Genomic DNA, 18163 nt, shown 5'->3' with positions numbered 1-18163 from the left:
AAACACTAACAAGAGTCATAAATTCGTTAACTGTTTCGGAAAGAACACAACTCAACAAATCAACGAAAGGAACTATCGGAATCTTCCATTTTAAAAGAGTTTAACACCGTATTGTGAAATAGTGTAAGGAAAGAATGAGTTAAGAATAAATTAAATGACTGTGTGGGAAACTACAGGTAGTGTGCTCATGTAAAATAGAGAAACGAGTAAGAGTTACAACGAAAAAGTTGCAAAGAAAAAGAGAGAGAGAGAGAGAGAGAGAGAGAGAGAGAGAGAGCTATAGAGAGTAAAGAGCAAGAAAAAGAGAAAACATGTTTTTATTGGCGTGTGTTTGTGCGAGAGAGAGAGAGAGAGAGAGAGATAGAGAGCTGAAGAGTTACCAAAATGATGGGTATACGAAGGGAGGATAGCGGAGAGAGACAAAGGTTTTGCCCGATTTCGATGTGTTATTGTTGTTGTTGCTTGCCTTTGTTTTAGAACTACTTAAAAAGTGTGACATTGTGACCATTCTATTTGTTCAGTTTTCATTTACATTTGCTGTTTGATGTTGTGTCGGTTTGGTTTTGTTCTTAACATTCCCTTTCCGTATCTCGTCTCTCTTCTCGCTCTTTGTTTTATTCCCCTCCCTCCATACTGGTGAATATTCGATGGTGACCAGTGAGAGTAATTCGTAGTGTACTAAAAAGGACGCAACAATTGGGATGGCAGCCATTTTTCTTCAACATGTGTTTGTGTGTGTTTGTGTATGTGTGTTTTTCTGTTCATTTCTTTTCCTTACGTGTTTTTTTGTTTTGTTATCAATATTGGTTTTGGTTTTGGTTTCGTTTTTGTTTTAGCTTACATTTTTTCTCATTTTGTTTTTAGGTATTTTCATTCATTTTCTTTTGTGTTTTTTTTCATAGTTTGCGTTTTTTACTTAGATTCATTACACGATATAAGCTTACACACGCCTTGTTTTTTTTTTACTGTCTGTTGTCGCTTAAATTCTTCCACGTAGTACTTTTTTACTTTAGACTTCTTTGCATGGTTTTCTTCTTCTTGTTTTTCATGTGTAAATGTTTGTGTTAGTCTGTTTGTTGGCTGTGTAAATGTGTGTACATGTCGTTTTGTTTTAAGGATATTTGTCACTATTCTCCTTCATGTGTGATAAGTCGCTCCGGGGATAGCATCGTGTAACTTTTGTCGTATTTTGTGGTCTATGCTCAGTGTGTGAGTATGTGTGTGTTTTGTTCTCTGTAACCATGAACGATTTTAGCGCCTCCATTTAGTATTTGCTATTTTTTCGCTAGCTTTCTGCTCCATCGCAATCCTTCATTATAATTTGTGTTACTATGTGCTTTTCATACCGATTTCGAGTTTTTTTTTATTTATTATTATTATTTTTCTACCGCTCCTTCATTTTGCGTTTTGCTTGGATTAGAATCTATAAAGAGCAATACGGTAACCGCTTCCATTATTTTATAGAAAAAATATATGAATAATAAATTAATCTGATTAAGAATTCTATTGAAGTTTACTCGTTTACTATAATATCTCATTGCATTTTCCGAGGTGCAGGGAGAGGGAGGGGCGGGCAGGGGTAAGGAAGGTCGGATGTTGGATAAAGTGTGTTGTATGTGTGTGTATTTGTGGTGCGTTTTGCTACCATAGCCCCGCTACCGGCTCGCCGAACGTGGTTCGGTTCGATTTCGATTTTAAGTAGTGAATAATAAACGTGGCAAAACTACTTGCATCTAGTACCTTCACCTAAAAAACATATGCGATCACGCCGCGCATCAAGCTTTAGGACGTTTTTTTAGAATTTTGTCAGTTTTTTTTAGTTCTGGCTAGTAAGAGAAAGAGAAAGAAAGAAATATAAGAGAGAGAGAAGGAGAGAGAGAGAAGGAGAGAGAGAGAAAAATAGAGAGAGCGAAGAAAAAGAGAAAGAAAGAGGGAGAAGATATTATCCGTTATCTCTTAATTTTCCGATTAGAACGCAAACTGGGGTATTGCTGCTACTATCTCTTTCGTTCATTACGTTTCTCTTCTTTCTCTCTCTCTTATTCTCTCTCTCTTTCTCGCTTTGTATTTCTCTTACCCTCTTTTTCATATTTTTTCACTTTTACCTCCCTCCCTATTCACCCCTTTCGCCCTTTTTGCATTTGCCTACGAGCTTCCTAACCCTAAGTTTCACTGGCCTATCTGTCGCCTAATCTGCCTACAAGGCTAAAACGTAGGTAGGATTTTAGTTTGTTTGTTTTTTTTTGTTTTTCTTTACGTACTCAAGCTAAACGGGTTTTTTTTTTATTTTGTTTTAATTTGTTTGTCATTCCGCACCTTCCCGTAAACAGTACACGCGGGTCGCAGGTGGGAAGGAGCACATAGTAGATAAGAATTGAATAAGATTTTACCGAAAAAACCGAAAGGAATATCTACAAACGGGGCAGGACCGTTATTTGTACGCTTGCGGAGCCCGGGCCTAACCGGGCCGGGCCTAGTAACATTGACGTTTTTCGTTCACTGTCGGGTGTTGCTTGTGTCGTGTGGTTTGTTTATATCCGAATATATGAATGTTATGAATGTATGTTTATATATGATATATATATATATATATATATATATATATATATATATATATATATATATATATATATATATATGTGTGTGTGTGTGTGTGTGTGTATCGATTTGCACCAATGCACTTTGGTTTGCTTCTTGTTTTGTCTTGTTGCCTGTTTACTAGAAAAAAAACATTTCGACCCTTTTATGTCGACTATATGACAGGGTTTTTAAAAGTGGTGAACGGGAATAGGTGGTGGTGCATAAATACCGGAGTTTGATGCGAAGTAGAAGAGAAAGAAAGGCTGGAGGGAGGAAAAAATTATATCTCTTTCGTACTGTGTTACTATTTCATCCACTAAACACGCCACACTAAGCATTTACGATTGTTTTTGGAGCGCCCTCTAGTGGCACATTCGCCTACTGTTATGACATGCCTGACCAAACTATCGACACCTATTGTATGTGAGTGTGGATGTATGTGTGTGTGTGTGTTTGCGTATGTGATTTAGTCGTGTGTTTACTGTGTTAAGTGTGCATCTAGTGAACTTACGTCCACCGTGATGGCGCGCCCATGTTCCAGTGTGGTTCCATTTTCGCGACGCTGTGTTTAGTCACCCTACTTGCATAAAACCGTGTGTCGTGTTGCAGAAAGGAAATGTCCGAAGGAAGGGATACGGTACCCAGTACTACTATGCCCCTACTGCAATGCCCTTTTTGGCCCTGTGTTTCCTTCCGCGTGGTTTTTTTTCGTTCAGCCCTCCTTTTTAACAGCACCCCACTGACGCTCCTGCTCCGGTAATTATTTTTTTTCTTATTTTTTCGCACGAGTGCCATAGAGAGCTTAGCTTATTTTCTTTGTTTGTGTTTTTTCTTCTTCTGCTTAATTTTGCACACATTATAAGTCTACACGCCCTCAGGTTAGTTTTGCCCTTTTTTTGTTTGTTTGTTTGGTTGCGACGCTTTACTTTGCTAAGGTATGCTGCTTGTTATGTACGTGTTTTTTTTAATGTGGTATAACTGCGAATGATTTCCTTACGATTTGTTTAGCTTCTTCTTCTTTGTCTGCCGCTTGTCTTCTTTAATTATTGATTATTTATTTACTTTTTGGTTTCGTTCCCTTTGGTTTAGCTGTTATTACTTTTTTTGTAACAGTGGTAGTAGTAGCTTCCTTTTTTTCCTTTTTTATTCCCTTAACTCTGTGCCATCCTATACCATTGCCTTAGTTTTGGTTTGCATTTTAATTGTTTTCTATTTGCATTCGTTCCGTACCGCTTATCGTTTTTTGCTTATCCCAAACCGCCATTTTTTTAGCTGTTCCTTGTTTCGGTTTTTGGTTGTTTAATCTAGATTAAAGTATTTTTTTGGTTTTGGTTTGACAATAGATGAAAAAGTTTGCAAAATACGCAATAAACTGCGGATATTGTGTTCAGTCCTCGTATGTCAAGGACGAGTGGAACGGACGTACGGCTGAACGCGTGGTTTCCCGGTGGCCGCACTTTACGACTGGCCTTGCGGAGCGGCAGCCCCCGAACAGTGTGCGTGTGGTGTCTTTGTTATGTAGTGGAGCGAATGTATGAGGAGGTCCTGCTGAGGTTATTTGCGCGTGCATCAATGAGTGTAGCTGGTAGGCGCACCGAATGGATGGTGAAATTGCATTTGATTTATTTGTTTTCAATTTTCTTTTCCGGTTTGTCGTTTTAGGTTTTGGTAACGGTCGTTAGTAGCAGAAGAAGTAACAAGGTACTCAAGAACGCAAACAGCAATTTCGAGAAAGCAGTTGCAGTGTTGAGGAAATAGTGTACGCTTATTAGTTTAGTTCATTTCACCGAACGCCTTGGGATCTTCTAGGCCTATTCCCGTATAATAAAAAAAAATCGTACACAAAACCGGACAGCAGCTTGTAAAAACGTTCATCTTTCATTTTGCTAAGCTAGCACATGTTTATATATTTCGCTTTGCTGACTGTTACTGTTCACTAATGGTCGCGAAGATATTTGTGAAGGACAACGGGCACGACCAGAGTCCACGCGTCATTCGCTTTTGAGGATAGTCGTCTTCGAATGGTCGACACGCTGGTGAAACCGTCCGGAGTATGTCCTGATGTTGATGCTGCCTGCTTGTACTTTGGCTGCTGATGCTGCTGCTACTGCTGCTGCTGCTGCTACTATTATTATTACTACTATTTGCTCCATTAATGAGGAGGGGGTCGAGAGGTTTGCAGGGATGATTCGGATGTCCTGATCGATCGCTTTTCGTTTCCAGCGGCGGCGATACCACTGACGTCTCTTGCACCGTTCCAGACCTTGTTTTTTTTTACGTTCGATGTGTAGCGCGAGCGTATCTATCCGGTATCTGCGTGCGTCAGCTGTCATCGGATGCAGTACCGAATGAGCAGGCATATGAAGGCTATTTGGAGGGAGTATGTGGTGCAGTGGGGAAAGGTAAGGTGAACGTGTCAAACATGGCACACGGTGGAACAGGAGGCCCACCTGGGGGCGGGCTGTACGGGACTGGCAACCTGTCCACGACGTGTGTTCCGCTCCGGCGATGGTTGGCGATGGGGAGACCGTTCAAACCGTTCAGACCGCTCTCGGTGAAACTGGCAGCCAGCGTATGAGTTCTGCTGGCCAAAAAATAGCGCGAAGTGTTCGTTTCACTGATGGACGGTTGGATCGTCATAACGGGCCGTGGGCGAAACACCGTTGCAGATCGTGCGGTGGGTTGTGCGGTAATAGATGCAAGTTGTGAGAACGAGAGAAAGTAAAGAAAAGAAGAAGAATGGTACACATGTTAGATTTTGCTGATCTTTGCGTAGGCCATCCTACCAAACACGTCTGTCCAGTAGCGGGCGACAAACAGCGTAAGGAGGATGTGCGGTCTTCCGGTACTGTTTTTGTACAATGGGAACATAACACAGACAATGGACGAGGGAGTGTGAAGGTGGCTGGGATGTTCGGTATGGACAGAAGGATTACATTGGATGGTAACGTTCTTCATGGAATGAGGAATTCGTTGGAAGGATGTATAGTTGTAGGTCTGTTACAGTCTGTTCCGGTCGGCCTTTACGAGGTATATTTGAGAACCGTATTCGTGACGTGAGTACCGCCATCAGGTTGTCTGTTTCCTGCAAGAATTAGGTAGTCTCAAGTTATCAAAGTCTTTGACGTGAAAGTCACTATTGCCAGGATGTCTGTTTGTCGTAGTGATGTCTTGTACATATATTCTCAGTACTTGGCTCTTGATTCTGGTAGAGATTGCTGCATCTTGTATCCCTATTATTCTCATTCTCATGTTTTAGATACCACCAATCATAGTGTCATGGTGGGCACCGTAATTCGTATCCCTACTATCTGGCCTGGTCCTTTGGGAGAGTAAGAGAGTACGATTGTGTTATCTGTGTGATCTTCCCTTCGATCGCTCCGAGTCAGCACGGACACTTGGGCCGACTGTGCGCCCCCTTCCCGAGGTTGTCCCGACTAAGAAGAACAGCTGAGAGTGGCTATATAGTAAGAGACAACTATCTACACGGAAGGGTTACTACGGGCTACATTTCGAGCAAGCTATACAAGGCAAACGAACAGCGTTTTTCACCGGAACTAGCGTCATTCAAAAAAAATACGATGAGACCACGGCAGGATCTCATCCCGAGGTGTAGTATGCAACACGCATCTACCTTTCGAGGAGCATGGAAGAGCCAGGGGTTGAGGGGGAGAGCAGGGATTCAGCGAGCAGCAATAACTAACGAGAGAGTCGCAGCAGGTGAATCTGTTTCTTGCTTTTGGGATTAAACTAGGCCAGGACGTTTTACCTAATATGTAAAGTTGGGTGTGTGTGTAATTTAAAAAAAATCCCTTTGCAGGGACCAATCTAGCTGTGTATATACTCGAATTGTTGAGTAAATAGTTCAAGGACTTAATTTTTATTGTTTTGCTTTTGTTGTTGAAAGAAGCTGCTCGGTTTTTAAATCCTGTTAGTGTGTACTGTGTGTATGTGTACGTGTTTGCGTATTTATACATAGAAGAAAAAGCAAGAGAGATGGAGAGAGAAGAAGAGAGAATTCCCGTGTAGTGTCCCGTGTAACGAGCATTCTCACCCTCTACACCCTCTATCCAAAGGCTGCGAATCTCCCCCCCTTGCCTATATATTTATATAGTGCGCGAACGCCTCCCGTGCTAGTGAGCAAGAGGGAGGGGGGTTAAGAATGTGGCAAAAAAGATCGGGCTGTGGTGAAACGGTTGCCATTGGTAGAAATCAAAACTATATATATATATATATATATATATATATATATATATATATATATATATATATATATATATATATATATATATATATATATAGATATATACATATGTATGTATATCAGTAACGTGTTGTAAAAAAACCATACGAAACAGAAGAAGAAGAACAAGTGGTAGCAAAAAACGGCAAAAAATGAAACGATCGAATTAAAGTACAATTACGGTGAGATATTATTAGTGCGAGCTTTACTTGTCTGGAAGGTTTAATTTTTTTCATATACGCATATTATTTTTGGGTTGTTTTTAAGTTAACAAAACAACGTCCTTCCGCCATCGACTAACGACGTTGAGTTGATTTTATAGTTTTGGTTTTCTTTTAAATACATCGTGCGCTGAGCCTAGCCTCAATAGTTAACATACTAAAATGAGCTGGTAGGACGGTAGAAATTGGTACAAATGTATCACTTCCCACGATGATTAATGAGGCTCCAAGGTAGATTGTATCTTGGAGTCAAACTCCTGAAAGTATGCAACCTATGTTCAAGCAGGCATTAAAAAGCGTCCAATACGTATCTCAGGCATCTTAACTGTGCCGTCGGCACCATTCTCTCTTTTTCGTTTCTTATTAGTTTACATCTTATCTTGATTACTTAAGCTGTATTCAATTCATATTTATCAAGCCTAACAGTTCGGATTTAATCTATTGATTTAGGGAATAATCTTTTTTTTCTTAAATATGTAACTAATAAATAATATAGAAATAAAAATTCTTACTCAAATTACCAATGTAGCGAAAAATCAGACATCGGTTTTGATTTTCATGATAAATGTGTTGATTTGTTGACTCATTGAATTATTATCGTTTTATTGATGGCATTTTTTTAATTTTATTAACCATTATTAACCATTCCTAGTGAAGATTATTGCTAACAGTTATTTCCAAAATCGATTGTCCTGTTAACAATTTGTTCGCCTTAATGTATGCAGCATTGTGCTTGAACACGTCAACATGTCCCTCCGGAGCAATTGGCTTTGTAAGTGATTGCATAGTACAAGGCGTTTGCGAAACTAAAACTCATTATAGTGAAATTACATCAAGAGATAAAAAAATTCTTGTACCAAAAAACATTGTACACCGCTTCAACTTTCACCGTCCACAAGGTATAGATAATGAATCAACTTGTACTGCATAAAATAATTAGGCAACCAGAAACCAGAGAGGATTGTAAAAAGTTTTTTCAGAAGTCATACAGTATTAACTGTTAGGAATTTTGTTTGCAACAGGATGGACAAGCTGATTTCTGCATACCGCTTATTTTTGTTATTTTATGAAGCATCTTAGGATTTAAAACGCCCAAAAGTATACACCTGTCATATCATAATGGTGTGTGTTAATCATTTTGAAACACACGAAACCACTTGAAGAAAACAATGCTAATTTTGGTCCAACGATATATGAGCCGGTCGTTTCCACCTTCTTTTTTATAGAACTATCCTGCTATCCCGATAACTTCTAGAAGTGTGAAATACGCTTTCTCTTTTGCGATTTTTATAGACAATTGCAAGAGAAAATGAAAATGCACATGAGAGAGATGAAACTGTTAAAGACGATGGAGCTTAGCAGCTGGAGCTGCAAGCTGCTAGGACTCAGGACACAATTTAAACGAATTGATTCTAATTGCAAAAGAAACAAGTTTTTAAAAAATTGCCAAACATTTCAAAGAAATTTATATTTTTTTTTTTGGTACCGAACAAGACAAGGGATCAAATAGGGAGGGCGCGCGTGAGTAGGCGTGGTTGTGTGAGTGACGTGTAGTTGAAGCTGTATCATATGTATTCATATTCCGGTCAGGTGCGTATAATGAAGGAGCAATGCTTTACTTACAGGCCGCTTCTGGTGCTCGCTGGCTAGAGTACACGATCGACAAGAAGGGGTGGATGGGAACAGGTGGCGAAACGAAAGATTATTCTGAAAGTTGGGCTTAATGGGAAGTTGCCCTTGTATTAGAAACAAATATCACAAGCTATCGTGGATTGATTGTCGAAGCTACTGACGTGGGATGGTGTCAATTGATAGCTGACGTTGAGATACGCAGGAAACTACATTCACACACCCTAGAGACGAAAGAAACTCTCATGTTTCAAAGTCTCTTTAATATTTTTAACAACAACAACAACAACATTCACACACACTTAGGGAAAAAGGAACAAAGGGAGCAAAGGGAGAACGAAGAGTACCGACCATGTACCGTCACCGGTGAGCACCGTCGGAAGCCTAAATACAGAACTATAATAAAAAAAAGTAAATTATAATATAAACTAGCAGAAATAGCCATACCCAGTAGTCAGACATCGGTTTCGATACTAACAGCTAAAGCGCTATTATGGCGTTGTTGTAAATTATTATTCGTTCCACCGATGCTTCCGGTGCCGCCACCACCGGCGGCACCACCGACGGCACCACCAATGACTCCGCCGCCGCCACCACCACTGCCTCCACCAATACCGAGGCCTCCACCGATATCACCAACACCTCCACCGCCGCCACCACCACCTACACCACCTCCACCTAAACCACCACCACCACTACCTCCACCGTTCGATGGTTGTTTACAGCAGTTTTGTTGCTGCTGCTGCAATTGTTGTTTATCGGTAAGATGCGCTCCTAAAAATGGAACCATACGATTTTGTTCACCTAATAGGCCGGGCGTTGTCTCGACCCCGTCCTCCAGGTCCATCATGTCGGACGATGATTCGGACAACGAAGTTTTCTTTAAATGTTGACCTGGGGAAACACAGCAAGAAGGGGAAAATAATGAATGAACGTTCTTGTGAGCGGAAATAGCCACTCGGGCAAGCCAAACAAGCAGACAAGCAGAAGGCACATTATGCAGGCGCCTAAAGTTATGCCAATTGCTTGACAACATAGTTGCGATTGTTTTTGTTTGTCCGGCAGCACCATCTCCAACTTACCCAGAGTGCCAGGAAGATAGGGACAGCTGGTAACGTGATTGAAGTTCTGACTTTGCATCTCCTCCTGATCCGTTTCCCGATGATAGAAGTAGTTGAAGTTGCTGACGATAACCGGTACGGGCAGTGCGATTGTCAGTACACCGGCAATCGCGCACAGCGAGCCCACGATTTTGCCCCACACGCCGACCGGCCTGATTCGAACGAAAGAGAAGACAAGTTAGTGTAGGTTTGGCTCGGATCGTTTAAGAAGTGATCAGGCTAGTACAGCTAGTTGGGACGTATCGTATGCAATTGATGGAAAACAGATAGTGAGACAGATATTAGGCAGTTTGAGTTTGAGCAGGCTTGTGTGAGTGTGTGATGCTGTGTGTACGGTATGTATTAAGCCGTGTGAGTATGTAAGTGCATAGTAAGCGAGCAGAAAGCGTATGAGAAATGCAACTAATCTAATTGACTAAAGCAACTAAAGCATGGAGCACCGGGTCCGTTTGGACGTTCGCGCGTATTGGTGAGTTTCTCCATGTTCGGAAGCTGTCATCGTCAACGACCACCATCGTGTGGTCGAAAATTAGAAAGGGAATACATCTACATCTACGCATGCACTGGGATTTGGTATTTATCGCTCGCCCTCGCCATCGAGACGCACAGCGGGAGAGTGGAAGGGCCACGAGCAGGCAAGCATGTGACATGTGACAGTGGGATAACATTCGCGAGCAACTACACGAACCATGCAGATGGGTACGGTGGTTATAAATAAGGCAGCAGTTGCGCACAATACAGTTAAGAGGAACCAGAGTGTACGGCAGGAAGCGAAGCGGTATGTAAACGTGAAGATTTACACAACCGTCAAGATGGCGGAAACGGTTGACGGAAGGATACATTCGTGGCTCTGCGGTGTACGGATTAATGAAGACAATGAAGGTGATAATGTGTGCCGTAAAGGAAGCGAGAATGATATGGTCGACGTGTGGATGGTGGACCCACTGTAAACGGTAACTGGGGATCACTATAGATAGATGGATACGCAGAAGACTTCGCATTGAATAACTGATGTAGGAAATGCCACTTTTTAACATGCCGTTTAGGCGCACATAAGGCATCTAGTGTATGCGATAACCCACACAAAACCGTTTGACACGGGTTTGAAATGGAGTTTGAATCGAAAGCTGGACATACAACTCGACGCTGGATGATTATAAATTAATTGAGCTTTTTGGATGTTATGTTCAATGTTTGTTTCGTCGTTCATAATTAACTGTTTCATGAAGTGAGTTATTAGTGAGTGGTGCCTGTGATTGATGGAAGTTTGTCTTTTAGTATCTTTATTATTCTACAAAGAAAAAAAACACTATTTTCGTCTAAAAGTGTGCACCGTGTATGCATTCATTAGATTCCACTGTTAGTTTAGGAGTTTTTGTGTTTGGAATAGCGCCTAAATGTATGTAATTTTTTAAAATATTCCTAACAATCTTTCTTTTCTGCGTTCCCAACTACTCGCTCTATTCAGTATTGCATACATTCAGCCTCGCTTGTGGGACTAAAAATTTAATTTTTAATTAGTCTACAATTAGGTGTTAATTGTCTACTTTGTTAGTGGTGTATGGTTGAAATGCCGAGTCGATAAGCTGAATGAACTAGCTACCCTATGCTAGTAACGTTAAATACAACGAATTCCATTCTACTTTGTATACATGATACGTGCGTGACCAGTCCATTTTAGCTGTCAATATATTTGCCCCTTGTTCGCGTAAAGATGATTCAAATGAAGTTTGAAAGCTCCGGCCACAAATAGTACAGGGTACTAATGGAAACAATTCAATTGTTTTGTATTTCACTCAAACAACGTATAAGGTCATCAGGTTTGGGGTGATAGTGTATTGAGATTTGGTTTGTGTGTGTTTTTCCATCGTTGGGGGATTGATGAAGCTAACCAAATGCATTATAAAACATTCGTTTTATTTGATGGTGGTGGTTGCGTTTGACGCACCCTTTCCAATAGTAGTGATAAATGTTCACACATTCGCCATTTTCATGCTGTCAAGGATGACAGCGGGAAGCGAGTAAAGCGCAAATACATTTGCCTAGATTTAGGCATCGAGCCACTGTATGCAATACGCTCGCGTGTACCGTACATCACCTCTACGGCATTTTTCGGTCGCTTTTTCACTTTCCCGAATTGCAGCAACACGCAATATCTGTATTATTTGTCGACTCAATTGCTACCTTCCACAGTCTGCAATTGTTGCATCTGCAGTGCCTTGATTTAGGCGCTGAACGGCTCGATCTAGCCGATTTATGTTACCATTTACGAACGGAATGGTATCCTTCCGACCGGGGCGTCAACAAATCAGCCAAAGTCAATCAAAGCAGCCAATGCAACTGGTCACGCACGAGTCATTTCTCTAGGTTTCCTGGTATAAGCAGCGTTGTGTGACCGATTCCATGTCGGGCAGATTAGGGCGATGGTGGATGGAAAATGCAACACGCACACATGCGGTGGCGGGAAATGATGGGATGACTGTTGATGGTGGTAGCTAATCGCACAGCTCCTATCTACGAACGCTAGCGCCCGGCACGACAATCGGCACACAATTTAATTCGTGCTATTCTACTGGGAGAAGTCGCTTGTTGCTGCACTTCACCCTTTTCGTGATGCGTGGCGTTGCATGTGTGAAACCTTCTCTATTACACGGTGTTTATTTTTATTTTTACAACACGAACAGGTCTAATGCGAGCAAGTCTAACATCACTATCCAATACCCTAAGATTGTACTATTCCGAAGGTACCTTTGGCAAGATACGGGGAGGATCTGTGACTCCCCATTCGGTTGCTCCGACCGAACTTTGGGCTGGAATGCTTGTCAGTCGTGTGCTTGTGTGAATGGATGGGTCTGTTGGTATTTTTAAATACAGTTTATACAAATTTATATATGCGTGTGTTTGGCTGTGTGTGCGTGTGTAAAGGTGTATAACGAGTTTACTTTAACTGGTTTACTGAACTTCAAGGATTTTTAGTGAACTGTTTTTCTCCCCCCTTTTCCCCCACAGACGGTCGTTCATCCTCTATATGCAGTGTAGTAGTGATGATTTTGTTGTGATATGGATAGCATGAGATGATGCTAAATGATACTAATCATCACGCTGGGTAGCTTTAGAGACAAGAAGCGTCTTATATGTACTAAGTGCATCAGGTTGCGGCACTCACACAACATACGCACGATAGAATCGCATCGGTATGGATGAGTGGCGTGTTCGTTGTGAAATGGAATGAAAAGCAGTGCAGTTTAAATAATGGCGGGGCGGGTGCAATATGGTGTACACATTACCACGGCGAATACGCTTTATTTCGATTCATTTTGTGGGGGGCGAAGCGATGCAACAACGAATATGATTAATGAAGGGGGGGGGGGGGGGGGGGGGGGGGCAGAAGCGAAGTCAAAGTTCATGAGCGCAGTACTATGCCGAAGGCTGATTCGGCAATGGTAACAGAGCTGATGTACAAAACATAGAGCAACAGCGAGTGGTTGGTGTGTGTAGTATTTGTAACATGTGTCTGGTCAAACATCGAAACTGAGGCATAAAAGTGATAATAAAAAGATACAAAAAAAAAGTAAACGAGCCTTATTGACTGGAAAAATGTGCTTGCAATGGAGTAAAAGGGGCTAATGTATCAGTTATATAGTGTTTGTATGAAGGTGCTATTGTTCAATATTTTAAGTGATTGTTTTGTAGTGGACGTCTTAGAGAAGTGTGGTTTATAACGCTAGTGAAATGGGTGTAGCGTAAGCGTTTGAACACTTTGGCATAAGAGGTTTGTGTGATTTGCTGTTTTTATTTGTTCAAACGACAAAAGCAACTTGAAAATGTGTTCGTCTGTGAAACACAACAGATGTAAGTGAGGGGTGGGAAATAAAACGAAACAGAAATCAATGTTTAACAATCAGCTGTATGAAGTGTAATCGGTTGGGAGGTATTTAAAAAAAACACCCATGAAAAGGAAACCAAACCAAGAATGTAACAAAAGGCATCGTATCGAGCAGCAACACAACTAGTGTATAGGGAGCGGTTCACAGCGCAACATAACCAAACGGAACACAATCGTAATCGCGCTGTGCTGCGCTGCAAAAATGCATTGGAAGCGTTTCTGTTAGCAGATGTGTGAGTTTGAGTAGACTGGGGGAAAAAATTGGAAAAAATAAACAAACATGAAAGAACACAATGTGATGTAATTCGGGGTGGAAGAAAATGGAGGAATAAAAGGGCTTTTGGGGTGTCTTTAAGTTGAAGAAAACAGAAATAACAAGGGATAAACAAGAGAAAATATCATACGTCATGTCACCATATCCGACAGTAGTCATGGTAACTACAGCCCACCAAAATGCATCTGGTATGGACTTGAAGAATGAATTTTCGCTTCCTGCTTCCGCAAAATATACCGCCGATGAGAAGAGTACAACGCCTGCAATATTCAATATTTGGGATGTAGAAGAGAGAGAGAGAGAGAGAAATAGTGAGAGAAATAGAGAGATAAAGAGAGAAAGAAAGAGATAAAAAGAAAGAAAGAAAGAACAGCCGTTGTTTTAGTGTGATCAGATCTCCTGGGTTGTTTTCTTTTCTATTACTTAACGAAGAATAAATAAAAACAACATAATAGAACTCATATCCCTAGCCCACCATTTTGCAAATGCTTTGCTGCAACACATCATAAACTTTTTTTAAATGCCATTTGTGTGGCCCAATCTCGAGCGCATCACCCATACAATCTGCTGTGCGCCTAAATGTATGCACGCTGTACAAACTCATTTTCAGCAGAACGCCTCGTTATGTGCAATTTGCATAACAAAATAACATTTTGTTACTGTAATTATGTTTCGAGCGGTTTTAATTCGGTGGCCAACTTATAATACCGCACAGCGCATCTGCAATAACATTGCTTATACGCTTTTTAACCATTTCGTGCTGATTCCATCCAGCATATGGTTGGTTAGAAAGGAATATGACAGCAAATAAAAACATAATTGCCACATTGAATTGTGTTTTGCCCTAAAAAATCTTATACATAAAATAATTAGCGTTATCGGATAAAAGCGACTCTTTAAAACTAATTTCAATTAGGTTTACCAAAACTCAAAACCCGATTTTTGCGATATTACTTTGCACTAGAAGTGTACTGGGCCCCGTAATTCGTGAAGGTGGCTTTATGTGTGTCAGTGTATTTGTGTATGTATGGTTTGTCTCTCCCTCCTGTTCTTGTGGCCTATGTTGAAGTTAAGCAGTGACAGAAAAGGAGGGAGAGCACTAATAGAGACAGACCACCATTAAGGGTGAAGGGTGGTTTCAAGGTGGATATCCGTTACAGGATAACGGAGACGAGGAAGGAACCGTGTCGACCCGCACCCTTCCTTCCCAAGCTTTTATGCACGTGGTCCGACGGGAAACGGAAGCTATTAATAGCGGCTTTTTAATACATTCTATGGCTGTCCGGGGTACGTCCGAGGCTTTTTTTATCCTCTGATACAACTCATCAGCGTGTAGTTTTTCGGGCAAAGAATGCACAGTGGTCGCTGGAAGCGGGGCGTTGTGTTTTTTTGTGAAAGGGAAATGGGTTGCTGGTGGGAGAAAGCGGGACCGGGAGTGATGTACAGGTGTATGGGAAATTCCGGAAGGTACACACAACAACATGGACTCGGTGAAAGATGTCGAGTGAGAAAGAATAGAATGAGGGAGAGAGATAGATAGATAGATAGAAATAGACAGAGAAGAAAGAATGGTAAAGAGAAGAATAAACGAAGCCGGATGTAAAAAATCTAGTACGAGACCTCATCTTTTTCTCTAAACCATAGTGGATGTCCCTAATTTCCAAAACAAAGCAGGAAAAGAAAAAAACACCGAACGCAATATGAGAGATGTCCGATAAAGGGCGTTGCTGTTACTCGTAAGGAGGAACGAGAATTGACGGGGAACTAAACTTTGCGCCATATTGCAGAACACTCTAGAATTCCCAGTAAGTCCAGACTAGTAGTAACGAGTATTCTACGGCTATAGTGAAGTGAATAATAGGTATTTTTTTTGTAAGGATTTTTTTGGGTATGAGAACAAACAAATAGAAACGTTCCAAGTTGAAAACCACCAGCGTAAGGGATACTAAGAGCAGCGAACGGTGGCCGGTGCGGTGAAAGTGACGAGAACACCGGTGAAAATAATCAAGCAATGCGGCACGAAGCACATGCCCAGGTATGAATGTACTGGACACTTGTGATTAGTTATGCGTGTATTTCACCAACATTTCTAGAAATGTGTGTTGTCCGTCTTAGCAAAAATTGGATTCGCCCCGGGGAAATACCCGATTTTGTTCGATTTTGAAAGGCGCGAATGTGTTCTGGGACCGAAACAAGAGAAGAAAAACAAAAATTGAGCTCCTGAAGAAGAAGCCAACAGAAACATAGCAAGTTGAGTGTACGTTTCAAAAGTTTGGTGTCTTTTTGTAGTAACAGATGGAACAACAACAGAAGGAAAATAGGAAACAGAAAAGAAAACAAACCAAATGCATGTCCAATTAGTATATACGCGTTAGATGTACAACAACGAGCGTGAAAGGATGGGGAAATGAAATGGCGCAAACATTTTGCCAATTGCTGAGATGCAGCATTGTACAATCTTGGTGAGTAAATTTCGGTGGATGAAAACTAAAGACAAAAGGTGTTACTATAAAACTTCTGGTTAAGGAATGCACCTAGAAAACAATGAAGAAATTTTCAATGAAAATTGGAAGGAAAAATAGATTAATGTTGATGTCCTTTTATATTTCCATGCAAAGTTTATATTTCTCTATAATCACAATAGTCAATAACTTTCTTGCGTTTTGTCAATGGTTACGAGTTGCATAAATAACAAGAAAGAAAATATTTTACATAATGCTATTTTTATTACGACTCTATTATGTTTTATTCTTCTTCACTAGGGAAGATATACAACTAGTAACTGGAGGGAATAAAATCCAGAGCAAAATCCACGATTCGCGATCAGTATTCAAATCGCTACACTCAAACTAGCGCTACAAAACTACTAACGATAGAGTACGGTACAGTATTCTCATCTGATGCGCTATCTACCGGCAAAACGAGTGACAAAACGTATCAGGCCTCAGCCTACACAACATTCATTTCCTGTTTGGTTCGCAATCGAAGATTAATTAGGTTTCTAATTGCTTCTAGTATGGGAAAAGCGCAACGTTATGGATGGGTAAGTGTGTGTGTGTGTGTGGGTGTGTTTGATTTAGTATGTGTGTTTGTGAGTGTATGGGAAACGAAGGGCGCGTAGGAATTGTTCGGAAAAAATATGGAGCAAAAATGCAATCGGCACAAGACACAACGTGGAATGATCTCATCTATTTCTGTGGCAGTTTTGGACAAGATTAAGGAAATGGAACACACACACACGTACATACAGTAAACAGCTAACAATGATTTTTTGAGGCGTATAAATAGAGTTTGTGTGAGCGAAAGGTAACTTTTTACGTTATACAAAATAAAACAATGCGAGCGATATGCTGATGAAGGAATACATACACACAAACGGATAAAAAAATGTTTTGCACTGAAAAGTTGCCATCCATTCATCATTGCTTTTCTGTTTCGTGGTGTGTGTGTGTGTATTTTTTATTTATTGAATAACGATACCGATTCGTGTTTGTATGCGTGTCGTTTGTGTGCTGCTTTTGTTCTTAATTTTCCAATCACTGTGAAAGGAGAATGTGGAAATGAAAATGTCGACACACAGAAGAAGAGGAAAATAACTTTTTTTTCTTACAAACTTTTTGGTTTTATTTAGTTTAGGGATGGAGGGGATTCATTGCAACAGGAGGTGTAGGCAGTTAGAAGGACATATTCACAACCATAACTGGGTGCCAATTTGTCAGCATGGTTTCGCATTTCTTTTGTTGTGTTGCGTGTTGCGTAACTGATAAGTTCTTTTTTCTTATTTATTTTATATAATTTACATATACAAGGCGTGCTTAAAACGGAAGCCTTACAGATTTACTGTATGTTGGTTACAAGGAGAAAAAACACTTATAAACACATACACATATGCGTTACAGGTACATTCACATACATTTGGCGGTGGATTTGGAGTAAAATTGTTTTCGTGCCTGGCAGATGTTCGCTGGGAAGGAGGGGAAAGAGTGGTAGAGGAGAGGAGAAGAGGGGCGGGGGTGGGGGGTTGACAAAATAATTCCTTTTTGTGAGAATGATTTGAAGAAAGAAGCGGAAAATGAACGGAACCATTTTGCAAATGCTAACCCAATCAGGCCCAAACAATAAACGGGTACACACACTGGTGAAAAAGATGGCGACAGTGTGTGCCGAGAGGTGGGAATAATACAATCCCCTAGAAAAGAACGAAATGCG

The 18163-nt window shown here is 40.8% G+C and overlaps 1 protein-coding gene across 1 annotated transcript in view; it reads right to left on the bottom strand.

The window, feature by feature from the left end:
* Positions 1-9772: 9772 nt before the first annotated feature.
* The window catches only part of LOC128706889 (potassium voltage-gated channel protein Shaker), a 57464-nt gene continuing 49073 nt past the window's right edge, over positions 9773-18163 (bottom strand). The window contains exon 9 of the mRNA XM_053801835.1: positions 9773-9946. Within this exon, the coding sequence (XP_053657810.1) occupies positions 9888-9946 (59 nt within the window). The 3' untranslated portion in view covers positions 9773-9887. The remainder of the gene's footprint in view (positions 9947-18163) is intronic.

Source organism: Anopheles marshallii, chromosome X (assembly GCF_943734725.1).
Source record: "Anopheles marshallii chromosome X, idAnoMarsDA_429_01, whole genome shotgun sequence".
Lineage (NCBI taxonomy): Eukaryota > Metazoa > Arthropoda > Insecta > Diptera > Culicidae > Anopheles > Anopheles marshallii.
The sequence above is the reverse complement of the archived record's forward strand: the minus strand, read 5'-3'. Positions and strand labels throughout refer to the sequence as shown.